The sequence below is a fragment of the Xenopus laevis genome, chromosome 3L, assembly GCF_017654675.1.
Source record: "Xenopus laevis strain J_2021 chromosome 3L, Xenopus_laevis_v10.1, whole genome shotgun sequence".
Classification (NCBI taxonomy): Eukaryota; Metazoa; Chordata; class Amphibia; order Anura; family Pipidae; genus Xenopus; species Xenopus laevis.
In genome coordinates, this window is record NC_054375.1 from 80,939,925 (window position 1) to 80,959,130 (window position 19,206).

The following is a 19,206-nucleotide window of genomic DNA, read 5'->3' on the forward strand; positions in this document are numbered from 1 at the left end:
ATAATATACCAGATGAGGGATCACCAACCTTTTGAACCCGTGAGCAACATTCAGAAATAAAAGGAGTTGGGCAGCAACAAAAGCATGAAAAATGTTCTTGGGATGCCATATAAGTGCTGTGATTGGTTTTTATACAACCAAAACTTACCTCCAAGCCTGGAACAATAAGCACCTGCTTTGAGGCCACTGAGAGCAACATCCAAGGGGTTGGAGAGCAACATGTTGTTCACAAGCTACTGGTTGGGGATCACTGTACCAGATACTATACAGTCTCAAGAAGAAACAGACACAGAGAGTATTATAGTGAAGGTACCAGGGACTCTAGATCAAGTCAGCACATGAAGTTATTAGAGCCTACAGACCTTAAAGCAATATGTTCAAAGTAAAAACACAAAGTAGATCTTTACTGTAGAGAATGTTTAGAGGCATAGTTAACAGAAAGTGAAAACTGCGTTTACACCATTTACAATTTTGAGCATTGTGCCTCTAAAGTCCACTTAACGTTTACAGAAAGCTAAGAAATATCTTTCTGGTTAACTGTGGCACTGTGGTTTTCATTTGCGAATACAGTCTCAAACTTGCATATATCTATTTGAATAGTTCTTGTCAAACTTTGAAATGTGTTCTTATAAGCAGTGCTTTGTGCTTCAAAACATTGTTCAAATCTGATCTGGAACTAAAGGAAATGTTTGATAGAGGTTACTGATGCTAAATAATGTTGTACCAGTCAGTAGATATATAGGTTTCAAGTCCAAACTGTAAATGCTTAAACAATGTGACCAATACCAACAAAAGGTGCAATTGTTGGTATTATTTATTTATGTAGGTTGCATTTGTAATGCTGAGGGCACACAGGATTTTGGCTCTGCTTTGTGTAGGCACACACAGTCCGAAAACATGAGAGCAGGCACTTTTGGGCAGACCTCTGCTGTATGCATCTGCACTAAAACAGAAGATGAACTTTTCAGTTCAGATAAATGGAGCTGTGGCAAAAAGCGCATCCGCTTCTCTCAGCCTGCTAAAAAAAAAAAAAAAAAAAAAAAAAGGATGAGAGTAGCGTAGCCAATACTCTGAATACTTGCCCTAACTACTACAGTAATCCCAGTAATATCAAAGGGTTACAAACTTTTTCTTGTGGATTTATTACACTCAGATTGCCTTGCAGAACTGTGTTTATAAAAGAGAATCTTTATGCTGGTATACAGGTACAGGACTGGTTATCCAGAATGCTAGGGACCTGGGGTTTTCTGGATAACTGATCTTTCTGTAATTTGGAACTTCTTATCGTAAATCTATTAGAAAATCATGTAAATAAACCCAATAGGGTTTTGCTTCCACTAAGATATCTATATCTTAGTTGGGATCAAGTACAAGGTACCATTTTATTATTACAGAGAAAAATTATTTAATAAAAATATGTATTCATTTATTATAGTGGGAGACTGCCTTAATTTAGAACTTTTTGGATAACGGGTTTCCGGATAATGGATCCCATACCTGTATTTCTATGAATAGCCTTTGATTTATAAAAAGGATTCTTAATCTGTGGGCTGTGAACCATTTTATTTTGCATACAAATTCTGAACTCCTTATAATCATAAATAAGCAGCTACCTAACCTGACAATTGAATGTTATTTTAATAAAGCTGCACTGTACTCAGCCTATTGATAAAAATGATTATCCATCCACTGATGGTAAATGGCCAGTTTTCAGTAACTATGCAGGACTAGACACAGACCCTAAGGACTAAACTTAAGTGGTGTTGGCACAAGGCATGTAGTGGATTATGTCCATGAAGCCATTGCTCAAATGTCTGAAGGGACCCATAGTGTTAATATGGCTTATCCCTACACTTCCTTATCTCCCAAGTTGCTGAGCAGATGCCAATGTATCCTATATAATAAAGTTGAAGTGTCTCTGCGTCCAGTCCCTGTGTCCGTGGGATTGCGCTACTGCGCATGTGCCCCACAGACCGTCTCTGGCGAATGTTTGACTACATATGTTCTAGAGCCCGTTAATTTAACGGGCTTAATGTCTAGTCTAGCTATAATTTACATATTCCAGTTATTATGTGACCACATCCTGTCACACTTAGGTATAGTGAGTGAGAAGGAGTGGGTCTTTCTCTTTGGCTCCTGGTGGTGTCTGACCCATCCAGATGTTTCCAGGGAGCCTGGGTACACAAGGCCCTGTAAAGCTTATTTGCATTCTTCAGGGAATGCATCTACCTCTGATATACTGTCTGAGCGGTGTGCCTATAAATTATGCAAATGCCTCTTTACTGATGTAAGTAACCTGTGGATCATGTTTGACTGCAAGAACCACCTGGCACCCATTTCTTTATTGGTTAAAGCACAGTAGCCCGTGGGAGTTGTAGTTTCACTACACCGCACCTTCAATACTTCCCTTTTGCGAAGTCCAGTGTAACCCATGCTCTACTATACTAGCTGGTTATTAACCCCGTTGGTGTAAATAGGCCAAAATAGTGTTATGTGTCCTTCTTCTGTTACTGGCTCTGTGAGATTGCTATATTTGTCAAACAATCGCATAAACAGCACTGAAAGCAGAGGAAATATGTATGGGGGAGGCAAGTATATTATAAAAGGTTGTACAGGTCTACATATTTTTTAACTAAAATCACTGTTCATTGTAGCTTGTGCTTTCTAGATACATTTTCAGTCTAGAAATATTCAGTACTACATCATTACCTTACATTCACCTTTAAATTAACTTTTAGCATGATGTAGACATTGAGATTTCCCAAGAGAACTTGCAATTGGTTTTCATTTTTTATTATTTGAGGTTTTTGAGATTATTTAGCTTTTTTTCAGCAGCTCTTTAGTTTGCTTCAGTTCAGCAGCTGTGTTTGTTAGGGCCCAAATTTCCCTAATAACCATGCATTGATTTGAATGAGAAACTGGAATATGAACAGGAGAGGACCAGAATAAAAACATGAGTAATAAAAAGTAGCAATAATAATACATTTGTAGCATTACAGAGCATTTGTTTTTTTGAGATGGGGTTAGTGACCCCTATTTGCAAGAAATTCATAAGAAGAAGGCAAATCATTTAAAAACTATATAAATTGAATAATGAAGACCAATTGAAAAATTGCTTAGAACTGGCCATACTATAGCATACTAAAAGTTAACAAAGGTGACTCAACCAAAATGACTCAGGCTGACAACAGCCGCTGATCAGCCACTAAAAACAACCTGTGTATCCATAGCCTAAGTCTAAGGGCTAGATTTATTAAGGGTCGAATTGCAAATTCAAATTTTCAAAAAAAAAAAAAAATGCTCAAATTCAAATTGTGAATAATCCAAACTCGATTCGAATTTTAATTCAAATTTGAAAATCGATATTTATTCAGTACCTTGACCCTTGTAAAAATTCAGATTTGACTATTTGCCACCTAAAACCTGCCGAGTTCATGTAAAGCCAAAGGGAGAGGGCCACTGACCAATTTGAAGATGTTACGAGCCTTCCTGACATTCAAGTCTTTACGGAGAAAAAAAAATGGATTCGAGTTTAGTCGAAGTCCATTCAAATTCGATTCGAGTTTTCAGGTCGGTAATATTCGTTCGAGTTTTAGATATTTGATTTTTTTTATTAAATAACCTCCCAATCGAATTTAGAGTATATTCAAATTTATTAGAGTTGAAAAAAAATTCACATGAATTCGAAATTTGACCAATGATAAATGTGCCTCTAAAAGTGACAGCCTACTGAACATATTGATTGCATATCCATCTAGTTATAGCCTGTCTAAAACAAAGCCAATAATAGGACAACCAGTCTATGCTAGATGTATTGTCTCTGAAGCAAAGACTACATTCATGGCTTTAATTCAGCTCTTTCACAAAATGTAATTTTACCAAGGTTAAACTCAGTTTATTAATTAAGGATGTATAGGAATAACATTTGTCAGCATGCTGCAGAGCCTGTTCTAAATAGGCTCCCTACTTTGAGTGCCCCTATCTTTGTAGAAGAGGAGCAGTCAGCACATCGATTCTCACTTTTTTTTTTTTTGAAGATGGTGCACGTTCTACAATGGCCACTTTCCATTGGCAAAACTGTGTAGCAGAAGATTAGGGATGGGCGAATTTTTTCACTTTGTTTCACCATGGAAATGCCGCCCATAGACTTGTATGGCGGCGTGCGGAAAAAAAAAAATAAAATAAAAAAAGACGCCCATAGACTTTTATGGGCATCGGCGACAATTCGCTGGCGGCAAATTTTTGGCGAAACGAAACGGCTCAAATTCGCCCATCCCTATAGAAGATTAATTGAACAGCACCACCAACTCTTCCAATAGTTAGAAAGCCTTTATTAATGCTTTTGTGGGCATCACCGCAACATTTCAGTCCATGCGGCCTTTTATCAAGCTGCCGCATGGCCTGAAACGCTGCGGTGATGCCCACAAAAGCATTAATAAAGGCTTTTTAACTATTTGAATAGTTGGTGGTGCTGTTCAATTAATCTTCTGCCCCTATCTTTGTAGCATATCTTGTATAGGAAAATTAAACCAATTAACATGTCAATAATGATTTTATTGGCCTGTGATCTATATATAGCTTGCCAGCAGTAATCAAGCCATCACATAGTCTATTCAATTAGAGAGGCCAACAGAAATATATCTAATTTAGAGCTCACCTGTTTTTGGGAGTAGAAATCTACTGTGATAAAAACATTCAGTTTATAAAAGCCAGTGTTCTTTTTAGGATAAATTATGCAGCAGCTCAGAGAAAAAAGTTTACTGTTGCACTGGGGTTTTCAGGGGCCCCCCACCCCAGTCATGAGTTTCTCCACATGGCATAACTGGTGCTGCAAACTTTGAGAGTAACCTTTTACTTCTCGCCACAATCAGGCAGGGGGTCGAATCTAAGGATGCCACCTTTTAGATCTGGCCCTACCGGCCAGTGACAAAGAGGGTGGGGGTAGGTCAGAGCGGGACGGGGTTGTGCCATTCGACAACATTCCATGAAGTTTCAGGGGCGGGATTATGACATTTCGGGGGCGGAATCACAGAGTTTCGGCAGGAAGGGACTGCAGACCTTGGATTAGGCAAGTAGGCGAGCTGGGGAGAGGGGCGGATCTGAGGCGTACAACAATAGGGATTACAAATTTACTGGCTAATACATTGACATTTTTCCCAGGTCCCCCACTAGCCAAATCCAACCCTGGTCCAGTTTCGCCATCTTATTTACCTTTCCCAAGAGTCCCTAGCACATAATTATACTTGTGTGTGCAGTATTGCATATAATCCACAAATCTTTCTGTACTATACATAAAAATGTACAAATTTTCTCCAGACTACTAAAAGACATTTTATTCAAGATCTTGCATTGTAGTATTGTTTTGTCATTCATACATTTCATAATAAAGATAACCCTTGTTGTATCTATTATTATCATCAAGTATTAAAGCACCAAAATTCTGCAGTACTACACAAACATACATGTCAAACATACAAACTGCATAGAAAAAAAATAATCAATACAGGAAATAAGAACTCCATAAAAATCATTCAGACTTGAAACCCCTATTAACCAAGAGGTAGAATTAAATCATTGCAGACTGCGTGGGATGTTTTCTGTCAGTAGACATGAGCAAAAAGATAAACAGTAGCAGATGTTCAGGATGCCTAGGCTAGATACTCCATCAGAGAAAATTAAAGGGAAACAATCAGCAAATGTTAATAAATAAATAGCGGAACATTTCTTAGTTTCCTCTCATGAAGGAAGAATCCATTGGAACGCTAACAGAAAGCTGTTCATGCAAAGATTTTTAATGATATACAGTTATTCTTCAGTCATTACACTTATCTACTCATTTTGGTCTCAAACACATTGTTCAAAATGCTAATTGATGACCAAAATATTTCTGAAACCACCCATAACAGTAAAATCTAGGTTAAACAATGCTTATAAAAAAGTGTTGAAAAACTGCTTAGTTAGTTTCAATAGCTAGGGCATGTTTCTATCTTGATCTCAAACTGTTCTGGTCAAAACTATCCACGGCATATAAGTTTCATATATGCAAGGTTCGGCAGGGCAATGTGGCTTATTTTGACCATACTACCTGATCTTCTGGATATATTAGTTCAGGGGTACATTTGAGCAGACCATCCCGTGGCAAACAGATTCTTGCCCCATTTGGTCACCCATGCATGGAGACAAATTGGGTATATAAAACAATTTGTTTAATTATCCAGAAAACGTCAATCAAAATAAGATAAGCAGTCTTTACCGTGTTAATTGCAAGGGTTAATCAATGCAGTATTAATGTTGCACTATGGGGGGCATGTGCAAGACCTCTCATACAGTCACAATCTAAAGCAATAAGTGATTTGTGCATGACTGTATGAGGTGTAGACTTGACTATAGACAGCTAAAAATGCATCTAGTTACTATCTAAAACTCTTTATTTTATTTTGACTCGTGTTGAGTCAAATGCAGCAAGATGACAAAACATACAATTTGCTAAGTAACATAACCCCTAATACAGTTTGTTCAGTGGGAGATATTAATGGGCAAGGTTTCACTTTCCACTTTACCTGATCTTGTTAAAAGAGTAAGCTTACTGCAACATTTTCTCCACATGGTAGAAAATTATTAAAGCTATTATTTTTCAGCTCCCCTGACGGCTTCCTATTTCTGACTAACTGCAAATGAATATGGAGCTGTTAATATGGCAGTGCTCATTAGCAAACGCTGTAAAAATTACGAATTGACAACTCCTTGACATCACCAAGGCTGGAAAAATAAACCTGAAACATTGGATTATTATTTCACATGACTAAACAAAAGGTACATCTTTTTATCCAGTAAAAGGTAAGAAAAACCAACTGGCTGCTTTTGTTTTAAAAATGTCTGAATCCCAAAACAGGATTAAATCTCTGGATTTCTGCGGCAATAAAAAAAATTTACAATTTTTTTTGATTTATGGCCACATCGAGGCCACATAGCTATGCAAGCTCTGAATAGTGTAAATACAAATGAACGTTGCTCTGGTCAATGAACTCTCTTAATTCCTGAGATGCTGTACTTCTGTTGGAGTTCATTATTTTAATTACCACAAGACTATAAAACATGTCATTAGAGTAGTAGAAATAAAGCTAAACAAATTAGGACAATCATTTTTTAGATAAGGCTGTACCTGGGCATAGACCATTTAAACTTCAATTACATGTATACACCGGTTTTTGTTCTGATCTATGATACAGAGAAACGCTTCTAGCTGTTTTGACAGAATAACGCCAATATTCCGATTTTACAGTTTCCCGGAATTCACATTATTTTTTCATGGTCCAATTCATGTAAACTGCATTTTTTCAGGCCAAGATTTCTCAGAATTTACTCAGTTTTGATTTACTCCTCAGTTCCCCGAGAAACATAAAATGTGGGTTCTACTGTACAAGGGGGCAATCACTGTTGTGTTCACTTTTCTCCAGTCAATTCAGAATAATTCGGTCACAGCCCATTAGCAGTTAATATCTGTGCCTCAGAAAATGACCCAAGTGGTTTCCCATCTACTTTTCTGCTGATTTACAACACATGCTCTGGGCTGCAATCAGTTGCCTAAGCATAAAATCACATTACAAGGCTTATTTGTAATTCATTCTGATTCATGTTACATGGCAGCTCAGAAACCAGTACATTCTACATCAGAATAAACTAATCAGCACTGTAGTAATCACTTCAATGACAGGTTCTTATTTTGTGCTAATTTATTAAACCCCTAGGATTAGCGTCTCAGCATGAAACCCAATGGCCCACAAAGCATACTGAGCATGTATGTGCAATGTTACTGCCACTTAAAACATGACCTAACAAGATCCAAGATGGCAAGCTCCTGTGAACAATGAAGAAGGCCTGGATCATTACTGTTATAGCTGTGCTGAACCTCTGGCCTGTTCAGTAAGTTTTGTACATACAATGCAGCACTGATTTGTACATACAATGCAAATTGAAGTTTACGTTATAAATGTTCCTGGTCTCTGATGTTTCAGCCTTGCAGTTTAGTTAATCCAGGTGCAGAATATGTTTCAATTTGTTACATTATTTGAAACAAGTATCTATGGGATATTAGCAACTATTGTATCAATTCCAACAGCTACCTTTATTGAAACTCAGGGATTCAACTTATGTATCAATTTAGAACAGTTTGCAGAGTCAGTGACCACCCTCCCAGAGCTGCTTCAGAAAGACATATAAAAAATGTAATCTTTAAACTTCTATATCAGAAAAACGGTAACAAATAGAAAATAGAGAGTAACTGTAAAAGTCTGTATTTCTCATGAACTATCTGAAAACACCTGAACTGAAAAAAAAAAAAAGTGTTGGAAGGCAAACAACCCCTTTAACTGCCAGCTGATTTGGCTGATTGGGTACTTTTATTGCCAGACAATTTTTGAATATTTTGTACTCACTTTAAGGGCCTTTCATGGGGGGGGGGGTGTCTTTTAGTTTACCTCAGGACAACCTGAGCTTTCAAAATATGCTAGCATTTTGGTGTAATTCAACTTCTGTAAAAATATATAGTATCTAATAAAATGAAAAAAAAATCATGTTTCACATAGTACAATGACATATCAGAAACATAATTTATTTTGTGTTTGCGAACACAGACAATTTGGAAAGTTCTAGGTCTCCTGAACCCGCCAATATATATAGTTTTATGGAGATTTCTCTATAAATTTCCAAATCACCACTCTACAAAACAACATACTTCTGATTTTAAGGCCAAACATTCCACTAACCGTAGGTTTACACTAGAAAACTATGCATAATTAGAAAGAGCAGATTCTGGCAAACCAAAAATGAACAGTGAATGTAGCTGTTATACAATACTATACTAAGAAATGCAGGAAATACATTATCAGATGGAAGGATGTATTTTAGTAGAGAGATTCTTATTTGCCACTTTCCGGTTGCTGGTCTGAACAAGGTACAGCACATATACATTATATATTTCCTCTCGACACCACAGAACAGTTTGACAGTCATTTGCTTCTTTAGTGCTTCTTTAGGGAACACAGCCAACAAAACTGTGGGCATCGGACATATCACACAACTGCTCAGTATTTTCTCAAATGGATATCATTACATTCTAAAACTATATGTAAAGCTGGCCATACAGGATCCTGTACAACTGTAGGATCCCCATTGGTAGCCAAAACACACCCAGATCTGCTTGTTTAGTGATCTCACCAAACAAGTGGATCTGGCTGTGCATGGGCAAATTATTTTGTACAGGTGAATACAACAATAATTCTAGGTACCTGCACAATGTACTACAGAGGCTAATACTGCTGCTTTGGTGACAGATTCTGACACAGTATTAAATTATCCTTTCCACTGATGAGTAGGCAAAATGCCATAGAACACTTGAAGGTCAACAAACAAAAAAAAACATATTTTTGCTTGTAGCCATACAGCCTCCTATTCCCTCCTGTGTACAGTCCTTTACCAACCATAACTGCCACAATGTGCGTTCCCCCAGATGTGCAGTGGTGCAAAAGCAGCAAATTGTCAGCCTCCATCAATGAGGTAATAATGTAGAACTTTACTTGCACAGGGCTGCAGTATCTGGGTCTCATACAACAGTCATATGTACGTACAAAGCCCAACATACTGAAAATTGTATTTTTCAGTCAAAAGAGAAGGCTGCAACATTTATTAAAAGAACACTGCATCATCATAAAAGTCATCTTGAGTTCTCTTTTGCTTTCAAATCACATGACTATGGCTGTTTTTTTGCAGAGTACTATGGTCAGGGGTGAGTTGTCTGAGGGAGCAGCCAGACAGTCTAGACTACTCTACTGTACAACGTTTGGCACATGTGTCGATTTTTGCCAACTAACTGTGCCACATTTAACCAAGCCAGCAGCATAAAAGATCATGTATAGAACCAAAGGGTCTATCTCCCAAATTGATTTCTGCTTCTGGCTTGGCTAGACGGCTATCAAGCTAGCTGGAAAATGCCACTGGGAAAAGAGCAGCATTGGGCCATGATGTTATTCACTCCCGATAATATAATCTATTCAGCCAAGGTTGCAAACAATCAGTCAGCCTGATCTGGTATATGCCTTGATCTGCTTGTTCAAAACAACAAAAAGAAAGCAGATCTTGGTATTTATCATCATATTTAGGGCAATGACACCCACGAAGATTTGTTGCCCACTTAAAAATTCTGGTATGGTAAGCTGTGAAAAAGACCATTTCAATGCTAACTTTCCACCAGTTGGCAGGTGGGTAACCTAATAACACAGTGTTAAAGCATCAGTGTACAGACACTAAGAGTGATTGTCTGTCTGAGTTACTTAAAATGTCAGAAACAGCCTTATGTTTTGTTGATATAATGTTCAAAAATACCTTTGTACTGAAGTTAAGGAATCGCTACGGTACAATTTGTTTACGTGTAAAATTGCCCGAGGAGGCATTTTTCAAAACAGCTTTACTTGAGGCAATTCCTTAAACTGCACGTTTACAGAAAACAATACCACATACCCATTAAGCAGGCAGACCTTTAAACAAAGAGATATAATATAAATATATATATATATATATATATATATATATATATATATATATATATATATATATATATATATATATATATATATATATATATATACTGTATATATATAATCCATATTTCAAGCGCACTCCGTACATAAATTGCAGAACCCAGGTGCTACCTAAAGAGGCTGTGTTATCAATCAATCGAAGGAGACAGGTGCGCTCCGGGATTTAAATAGTTAAAATGTCCACATTTTATTTAAATACTTTTAAAAACCAGAACTGGTCGACTGGTGGACCAGTTCTGTTTTTTTAAAAGTATTTAAATAAAATGTGGACATTTTAACTATTTAAATCCCGGTGTGCACCTGACTCCTTCGATTGATAAAATTGAGCATAGGACTGGCCAGATATGGGATGACTTTGACGTAGTTGGCCAGTTTAAAAATATTGCAATATATGGACAAACAATCCCTGTTTTGTTTAAAGGGTAAGGCATTTTTTAGTAGCAGTATGCACAAAATGTCACTGTCTTAAATATATTGATAATGGGTTGAGTGCAGAGGACTCTTGTGTTTGACTATATGTATTTTGTGGTCACAGCCTCATTGCACCCCGCCTAATGGTTTAAAAAAATAGTGGTGAGCACAACTTTCCCTTGTTTGTTGTATACACACACATACACAAATACTATTCCTTTAAATTCACCACAGTCATCACAAGCAGGAATGTAGTAAACTCTAATGAGCCATTTAGATAAATGGTAATAAATCAAGCTTTGTCTTGTGGAATAGTGGCTTTGATGCTAAATTAAAATCTACAGCCTGCCATAAAGCAAGGTGGAGAACCTGTTATGTGACATAAAGACAAATACAACCAGGAAACGGATTCCTTTTTACAAGCAAACAAGTGGCAAGAACTTTCCAGCAGAATTTTTCCTCCAAAACTGCAACACCTCATGCTACACTGCACATTATTTTCTGCTAAAAGTTAACACTTTTTCTTCTGACAGCACTATGCCTTTAAAACAGGATGTAATTGTAAACAGGTAGGTAGTTTTTCGTACATAAAAAAAACTAATCTAATTCTAGTTATAACTATTAAATCTAATACTAGTTAGAACTATTAAATCTTATTCTAATTAGAACCATTAAATCTAATTCTAATTAGAACTATTAAATCTCATTCTAAGCAACTGTCCAATAGACATTCATTAAAGATGGTTTTAAATTATTTGTGAAAGCAATGCTATAGAAAGCAGTATTTGTTTATTCTTTTATTTTGTCTGGTTTGAGTCTTAAAACAATGTAACAAAGTATGACTCTTTATGCATTGTAACAGAAGACAGTTCTTTAGGCCTCTTAATGGCTTGCAACATTGTTTCAGGAGTCACAGCCAGGAATGAAAAGAATGAAAAAACAATATAAATTTCTTTCAATGGCAATTACATTTGATGTACAGTGGAAGGTTGCTTAAAATGTCAGGCAATATCTTAGGAACCGAAACCAAGCACTTACTGCAATGCCACATGGACTGGAATTTGTTTTCGGCACAGCCCCTGCACTGCAATCTGCCCCTTACCTTGCCTGCAAACAGAACCATTGCATCGGCCCAGATTTAGGCACATGTAGCAAGTCAGCACCATAATGCAAACTCTCGTGTTTCAGTGCAGAAATCTGCTGCAGGCTGCTGAGATGGGCCTCCTGTGACACTAGCTTTAAAGGAGAATTCAACCCCCATAAAATAAAACCCACTACCCCCTACAATACATAGTCCCCCTCCCTGCTCCCGCCCACACAATCTTCGAGTCTTCTTCTTTCCCTTCAGCGTATGCGCAGTTGTCTGGAACCGGAAGATTGCTTCAACCATGCATGCGCCGATACTGCGCTTACGTTCCGAAGATTACTGAAGAGAAGAAGATGGCACCTGTTAGCTCCACTGCGTGTACTCTGCAATGAGGGCTAATTACAGGATATGGGGCAATTACTGGAGTTATCACCTGTGCGGGGGGAGCAGGGGACTACGTAGAGTAGGGGGTAGTGGGTTTTATTATATGGGGAGGTTGAACTCTCCTTTAAGATGGCCATACATATGTAGATCTGCTCGTTTGCAGAGGTTGCCAAACAAGCTGATCTCTCCCCAATATGCCCATATTGAGGTGGTTAATATCAAGCTCATGATTGTAGTGGGCCCTAGGGCCCAATGATCAGATCACAATGAGGAGAATACAGGTGGTCAGATCAATGACCACATCAACTAACCGATGCAGTACTTGATCAGACGGAATTTTTAAACACCCGCATCAACAAACTGACGCAGTCCTCGATCAGACGGGATTTTTAAACCTGCACGATCAACATCTGCCCCACTTTCGATTGGGGAAGCCCATCTGAGGGCCCATACACTGCTCTCTAAGCTGCCGACTTAATCTGTCCCCTACTTATATCTGCTCGTGTATGGGGCCTTTATGCAATGAAACATTTCAATAAAAAGCTGAATTTTATAATATACCTTTGATCGTTATCTTTATTGTTCATTTTAAAGCTGCTACTAAAAAAAACAGTTTGCTATATGTGCATTCATGGACATCTAAGTTACAAGCTCCCACAAAAACATCATTGTTTTTGGTTTATCACAATTGTTACAATTTCAAACAAATTGCCAATATCTTTGGAAATTATTGACATTAGACACTCCACTTACTTGATGGAAATAAAGTTATACAAGTGCCATTCTTCCTCTACCCTAGTAATAATTTCCTTTCTAAATCAGCCCTCATCCTTTTCTCCAATGAGATTAAGAAATCACAAAAAAAAAATATATCTGTCACTAGAGCGACTCCCTCTATGTCTCTTATACACAAGCACTGCATTCTGTGATTTATTGGACACTTATCTAACCCTGCTGGGATGATGATGCCATCTTAGTGACAGAGTCACCATACTGTCATTAATCCTTCAAATAATGGCACCTTTAGACACAAAAACACTCCATTTGTGGCACGGTCACTGCCACATATTGCCAGAATGGCAGAAGATTCTACATCTGTCTCATGATCACAGTCCAAATGTGGGCCTCAGAGAAATATTACATAGAGGAATGGTTATTATGTCCAACTAGTGGCCCTGTTGTTGTAAGGTCACAACTTTCAGGATTGTGGAAAGATGCAGTTCAACAAAGGTGGAAGAGGTTCAGACTGGAAAGCCACATGCATTAGGACAAAAACCCATGTGAAATACTGCATTCTAAACTTTTTGTAAACTGTATCAATAATCAATTAAAATAAGAACTGATTAATAGCTATTTGACACAGTTCTGTATTTAAAGGTTTACTATCCCATTAATTGTGAATGAAATCAGCCTGCCTAATGAGTGACTGTATGTGCACACATACAAGATAAAAGTATCGGCACAGGCAAGGGAAACAATGGGGATATTGCCCCCACACATAACACCAATGGGCTGTTCTGCAATGGAGGATTGGAGGATACGGAAAACAATAATAAAATGGAGCATAGGTGCCTGGTAGGTAGCAGTTAAAAGAGGCAAGCACTGGCACAAGAGGGGTGCCAGGCAAGGAATGGATTATTTGCATATTCTACAAGTCCCAGAAAGCATTCCATAGTTAGAAGCCGAACACTGCAGTGTCCTAAACAACCTACACGGCTCTCCCATTACAGAGGGGATGCCCAGCTTGTGTGCCCTCCAGCTGTTGATGATGTACAACTCGTAGACTCAGAGTGCTCGGGTTAATGGGCGACAGGTTGGGTATCTTTTCACTACAGACTTAGAACATGGGGGTGTGCCCCAAAGTACACTTGTGGAGGTATGCCAGAAGATCTGACCAGCAGAGGATGCTGGGAATTGTAGTGCAATAAAGGACAGAAACCCCCGATTGTTCAGAAGAAAAACCCTGTTCTATAGACTAACCTAAAGAGCAAAAAACACTAGTAGAAAGAAAGGGGCCTTACCCTGCACCGACACCCGTACAAACTTTCATCCAACCTGCCGGCTCTCGTTGCCCCTGTGCCCAGTCCAGAGCTCAGCAGTCGCCGCTTCTCCTATACAGTCCAGCGGTGGGGGAGCAGCATGAGACGAGCAAGCAGGTAAGACACAATACCATTCCAGTCCACTCGGCCCCCTGCCTTGCACACAAATGAGCCACCTTCTCTCCTACTAATTCCTGCTCAAAAGCCACCTCCTCTTTTTCCTTCCTACTGCCTGCGCCCCCTACTGGCTAACTCTGTGTTCGGCCGCTCACTGTCTGCGTAAGGGCTCAGTACCGGATCTGCTTAGGGGGCGGGGCTTGACGCAAGGTGGGACTTTTCGGTGCTGCCGGGTCCCAATTCACAATCGCTTGGTTCAGATGACCGAGAGAACAGCTATAACAGACTAGTGTGTGCCAATAAAAAATATAGCCTGTGACAGGATATTTCACACCTTTTCCCAAAAACACGTATACATAGAGCAGGGCTTGTTATTACTTACTTAAAGGGATTGTAAAACCAAGCACAAAGAGTTGTATATACAGTTAAGCACGTGTAATGTTATCCTGCACTGATTAAAAATGCCGTGCTTGCATCTGAACCACTACTAGAGTTTATATAAACAAGCTGCTGTGTAGCCATGGGGACAGCCAGTGTGACTGAATGACATAGAGCACATATTTACACAGCAGGTAAAACCTAGGTTTAAGAAGATTAATGAGTGGAAATTCATGTGGTCCATGCAGGCACACTTTAGCTGGAAGAAAAACAGCTCACATAATGCACATATCCTCAACTATGAATCAGTGGCACAGTGGCATTTTTATTTTCTTGGCCTGAAGGCTGGGGTGCACTTTGTCTTTCACGCACTAGTCTTACATACTGCTCCCCCATTGTTCTTTCCACTAGTATTAGAGAAAAGGAATCTGCACTGCACTTTACATCTAACCCAGGGGTGTAACTACATGTTACTGCAGTGCCGAAATAGTCCAAATATAGGTGCACACGTGAGTATAGGTGCATGCACACCCAGTGTCGGACTGGGGGTCCTGGGCCCACTGGGACTGTTACCTTGGGGGCCCCCCACAGTGTCGGACTGGAACACCAGGGGCCCACCCAAAGACTTTAGACCAGGGGCCCACTCTCGGTACTATTATTCTTCATATCCTCACTCAACTTCTATTCTCCTATTCTCTTTTCTTTACATATTATAATCTATTAATCCATCTATTTATCCTCTTTGTTTTCATAGAAATAGGGAATGACCATGAAATAGGCCAAATGTTTAGAAGGAGGAGGGCCCACTGCAGGGCCGGAACTAGGGGTAGGCAGAGTAGGCACGTGCCTAGGGCGCAAAAGCTAGAGGGCGCAAGGCACATGCCTTCTCTGACGCCTACCACATGTCCGGTCGCCTCTTTCCAACAGTCTCTTCTATTTGGCCCAGGAGTTGTGTTTTTGCGCATTCGCGTGAACGTCAATTGGCGTGTGTGCGTGCGAATGTCAATTGGCGCATGCGCGTGTGAGAGCGTCGATTCGCGCATGCGCACGAAAGCATGTGTGCCGCAAAGGAAGCAGCATTTTGCGCATATGCACGGCTAGCAGGCGCCGGACTGGCCAGGTTGCCTAGGACGCCTGGCCGGCATGGCCCAGTCCTGGCCCACTGACACCTTGGCCCATCTGGAGTTTTCCTGGTATCCCGGTAGGCCAGTCCGACACTGTGCACACCAGCCCAAATAGGTGCACATGCTCTCACAGTCCGCAGCAGGGCAGAGAGGAAAAGGGGACCAGACTAGGGGTTAAGAGGCAGAGAAGGCAAGTGTCTGATGCCCCCCGCTTTGTGCCTAATCTGCCTACCCCTAGTTCTAGCCCTGTGTTACTGGGCCCCACAGCAAATTCAATCTGAGGGAAAAACATTGGTAAATTGGCCTATTGTGCCAAAATATGTGAGAGTTTCTCATTAATTTCAGCCTTTCTGGGCCTCTTATACTCTGGCTTCCCCTGCAACTGCAGGGTCTGCTTCTTTATGTAGTTACTCCCCTGCTCTAACCTCTAACCTGTGTCTCTCTTATCTGTTAGTGGTCAGCGATTTGATGGGGGGCCACATGGGACATAATTGCTCAGTTAGTTTGCTTTTGCATCTGACTTGCATTCTCAGTTTTAAAAGCAAACTAACTGGAGAGTTATGTCCCATGTGGCCCTCCTTCTAGTCTCTGACTATCTAACAGTTAAGATATATAAAATCAAGGGAGTGAGGGAGTTGTGTTCTGGCTATGTAACATATCTATTAACTTCAGTCTTTATAGATAACTTTTTTGGCTAACTGTTTATATTGAAAACATTTTCATTTTGCACAGCCTATCTATTTACCCAGTTTTATTTTTACACTGAACTGTTTCTTTAAGGGTATATCGATGGGCTGGATCTGTTCACAGTTGAGAGATAGAAGCTGTAATCGTTAAACGTGTTTTAATTAATTTGCACCTTTACTTTAGTTATAGCCCATTGACATTCTTGTGATCCTGGTTAGACTGCAGTCACCATCTTACATAGTAACATAGTAAGTTAGGTTGAAAAAAGACACATGTCTATTAAAGGGGTGGTTCATCTTTCTGTTAACTTTTAGTATGTTATAGAATGGTCCATTCTAAGCAACTTTTCAATTGGTTGTCATTACTTATTTTTTATCATTATTTAATTAATTGTCTTTTTCTTCTGACGCTTTCCAGCTTTCAAATGAGGGTCACTGACCTCTTCTAATAACAAATGCCCTGTAAGGCTACACATTTAATGTTACTGCAACTTTTAACTACTTTTCTTTCTATTTAAGCTATCTCCTATTCATTTTCCAGTTTTCTTATTCAAATCAGTGCATGGTTGCTAGGATAATATGCACCCTAACAACCAGACTGCTGAAAAAGTAAACTGAAGAGCTTCTGGATAAAAAGTGAAATAGCTCAAAAACTGCAAATAATAAAAACTAAAAACCACTTGAAGCCTCTCCAATTTGCCTCAGAGGGAGAAAAAATTCCTTCCTGACTCCAAGATGGCAATCAGACTAGTCCCTGGATCAACTTGTACTATGAGCTATCTTACATAACCCTGTAAGTTTAATGTCACTTTCTCCCAGCACTGCAGAATGATGTGCATGCACAAATGTTATTTTCTTATCACATTGTAAGAAAAAAAAAAAAAATGGTGTAGGGCATGGCTTTAGATTTATTGAGCATGTGATGACCCAGGGGCAATGCATAACACCAAAAAAGAGAAATTAAGTGATGTATGACATGATTTTATGGGCAGAACAAAGATGATTGCAAGCAAATCATTAATTGGATGGCAGTGTTGTAAGTATGGTTTTCTCTTATACGTATACAGATGTGTTTATATGGCAAACAAATCTGACGATTATTTATGGTTGATTTTCTTTAAAGGGGACCTGTCACCCAGATATAATAAGCTGTATAATAAATGTCCTTTTCAAAGTAAACACCAAATCCAAATTCTTTTTTAAATCAAAGCATCCATACCTGTTATAAACATATTTAAAAATCTTAGCTGTCAATCATATATTGCCTGAAAACATACTTCACTGAGGGTTACAGGGAGTTGTAGTCCTCCAGGTCAGTATCTGTCCAACTGTAGAACAGTGCCACATTTACAAATAGTAGAAAATTACTTGAAATTGTCCACTAGTGACATGTGGTGTTATGTTGTTTCATCCATTCTTGTAAAAATGTTAAATGTTAATTTTAATATGCATTAGCACCTTAGTATTGGATGGAGTAATGAGAAAGGTTATGGACACCGGAAGGGGAAGTGAAGGGCGAGGAGCAGACAGTGTGGAGAGAGCAGCCAGGATTAAAAGCATGTAGGTCGCCTTGCCTAATCTTCTCTCCCAGACAGCCAGAAAGCAGGTACTGGCCATGCATGGGGGGGCAGAGGGTCGGCAGGGGGTTTCAGGGTCAGCAGGGGGTGAAGGGGCCTGTGGGAGTGTGGAGGTTTGGTGGAGGGTCAGCGGGGGGTTGGAGGGGGGAGTCAGAGGCCCCTGTGGAAAGTGTAGCCTGGGGGCCTTGCATAGTATTAATCCGCCCATGCTTCTGTGCACACCTCTGGTTTCAAGAGAGGGAATCTTCGGGAGCAGTGGAGCTGTGTACTTACCCACACCCAACCCTAACCTGCAATGGTTGGCCAAATTTCAAGTTAGGCAGAAATTGCACCTGCACCCCTGGCCTCTCAATTATCCACATATGGTGCTTGGGGTATAGGAGGATGGCCCCTCCACAAATCAATGAACACCAGTAACTCCAACACATGTAGCTGCTCAAGGGATTTCTCCCTTGTTTAATGTCAAGCCAACAAGAACAATGTTTCGGTGGCGTGCCTGACGAAGGGGTACGCCCCCAAAACTTTGTACTTTTTTGCTTGACATTAAACATGGGAGAAATCCCTTGTGCTGGAGTTACTGATGGCCAAATGTCAACCCAACCTCACCTAGCCTGTGGTCAACTCACGGGTCACCACAGGTTTTGGGTAAACCCGCACATCGCTAATGTCCGGAACTTTTTTCTACGTAGAAAAATACAGTCCAGTAGCGTTTTTTTTAGTCTCTACAGACTTATATACAGGCAATTGTTTCATGACCTCAGGGCTCATCACTTACAGGAGGTCATACGATTATGACCTTATGATTGGT

At 39.6% G+C, this 19,206-nt stretch overlaps 1 protein-coding gene across 1 annotated transcript in view; it reads right to left on the minus strand.

The window, feature by feature from the left end:
• The window catches only part of gramd4.L (GRAM domain containing 4 L homeolog), a 67,265-nt gene extending 52,509 nt beyond the window's left edge, over nt 1–14,756 (minus strand). Inside the window, exon 1 of the mRNA XM_041586440.1 lies at nt 14,499–14,756. Coding sequence (XP_041442374.1) covers nt 14,499–14,527 — 29 coding nt within the window. The 5' untranslated portion in view covers nt 14,528–14,756. The remainder of the gene's footprint in view (nt 1–14,498) is intronic.
• Nucleotides 14,757–19,206: the final 4,450 nt, after the last annotated feature.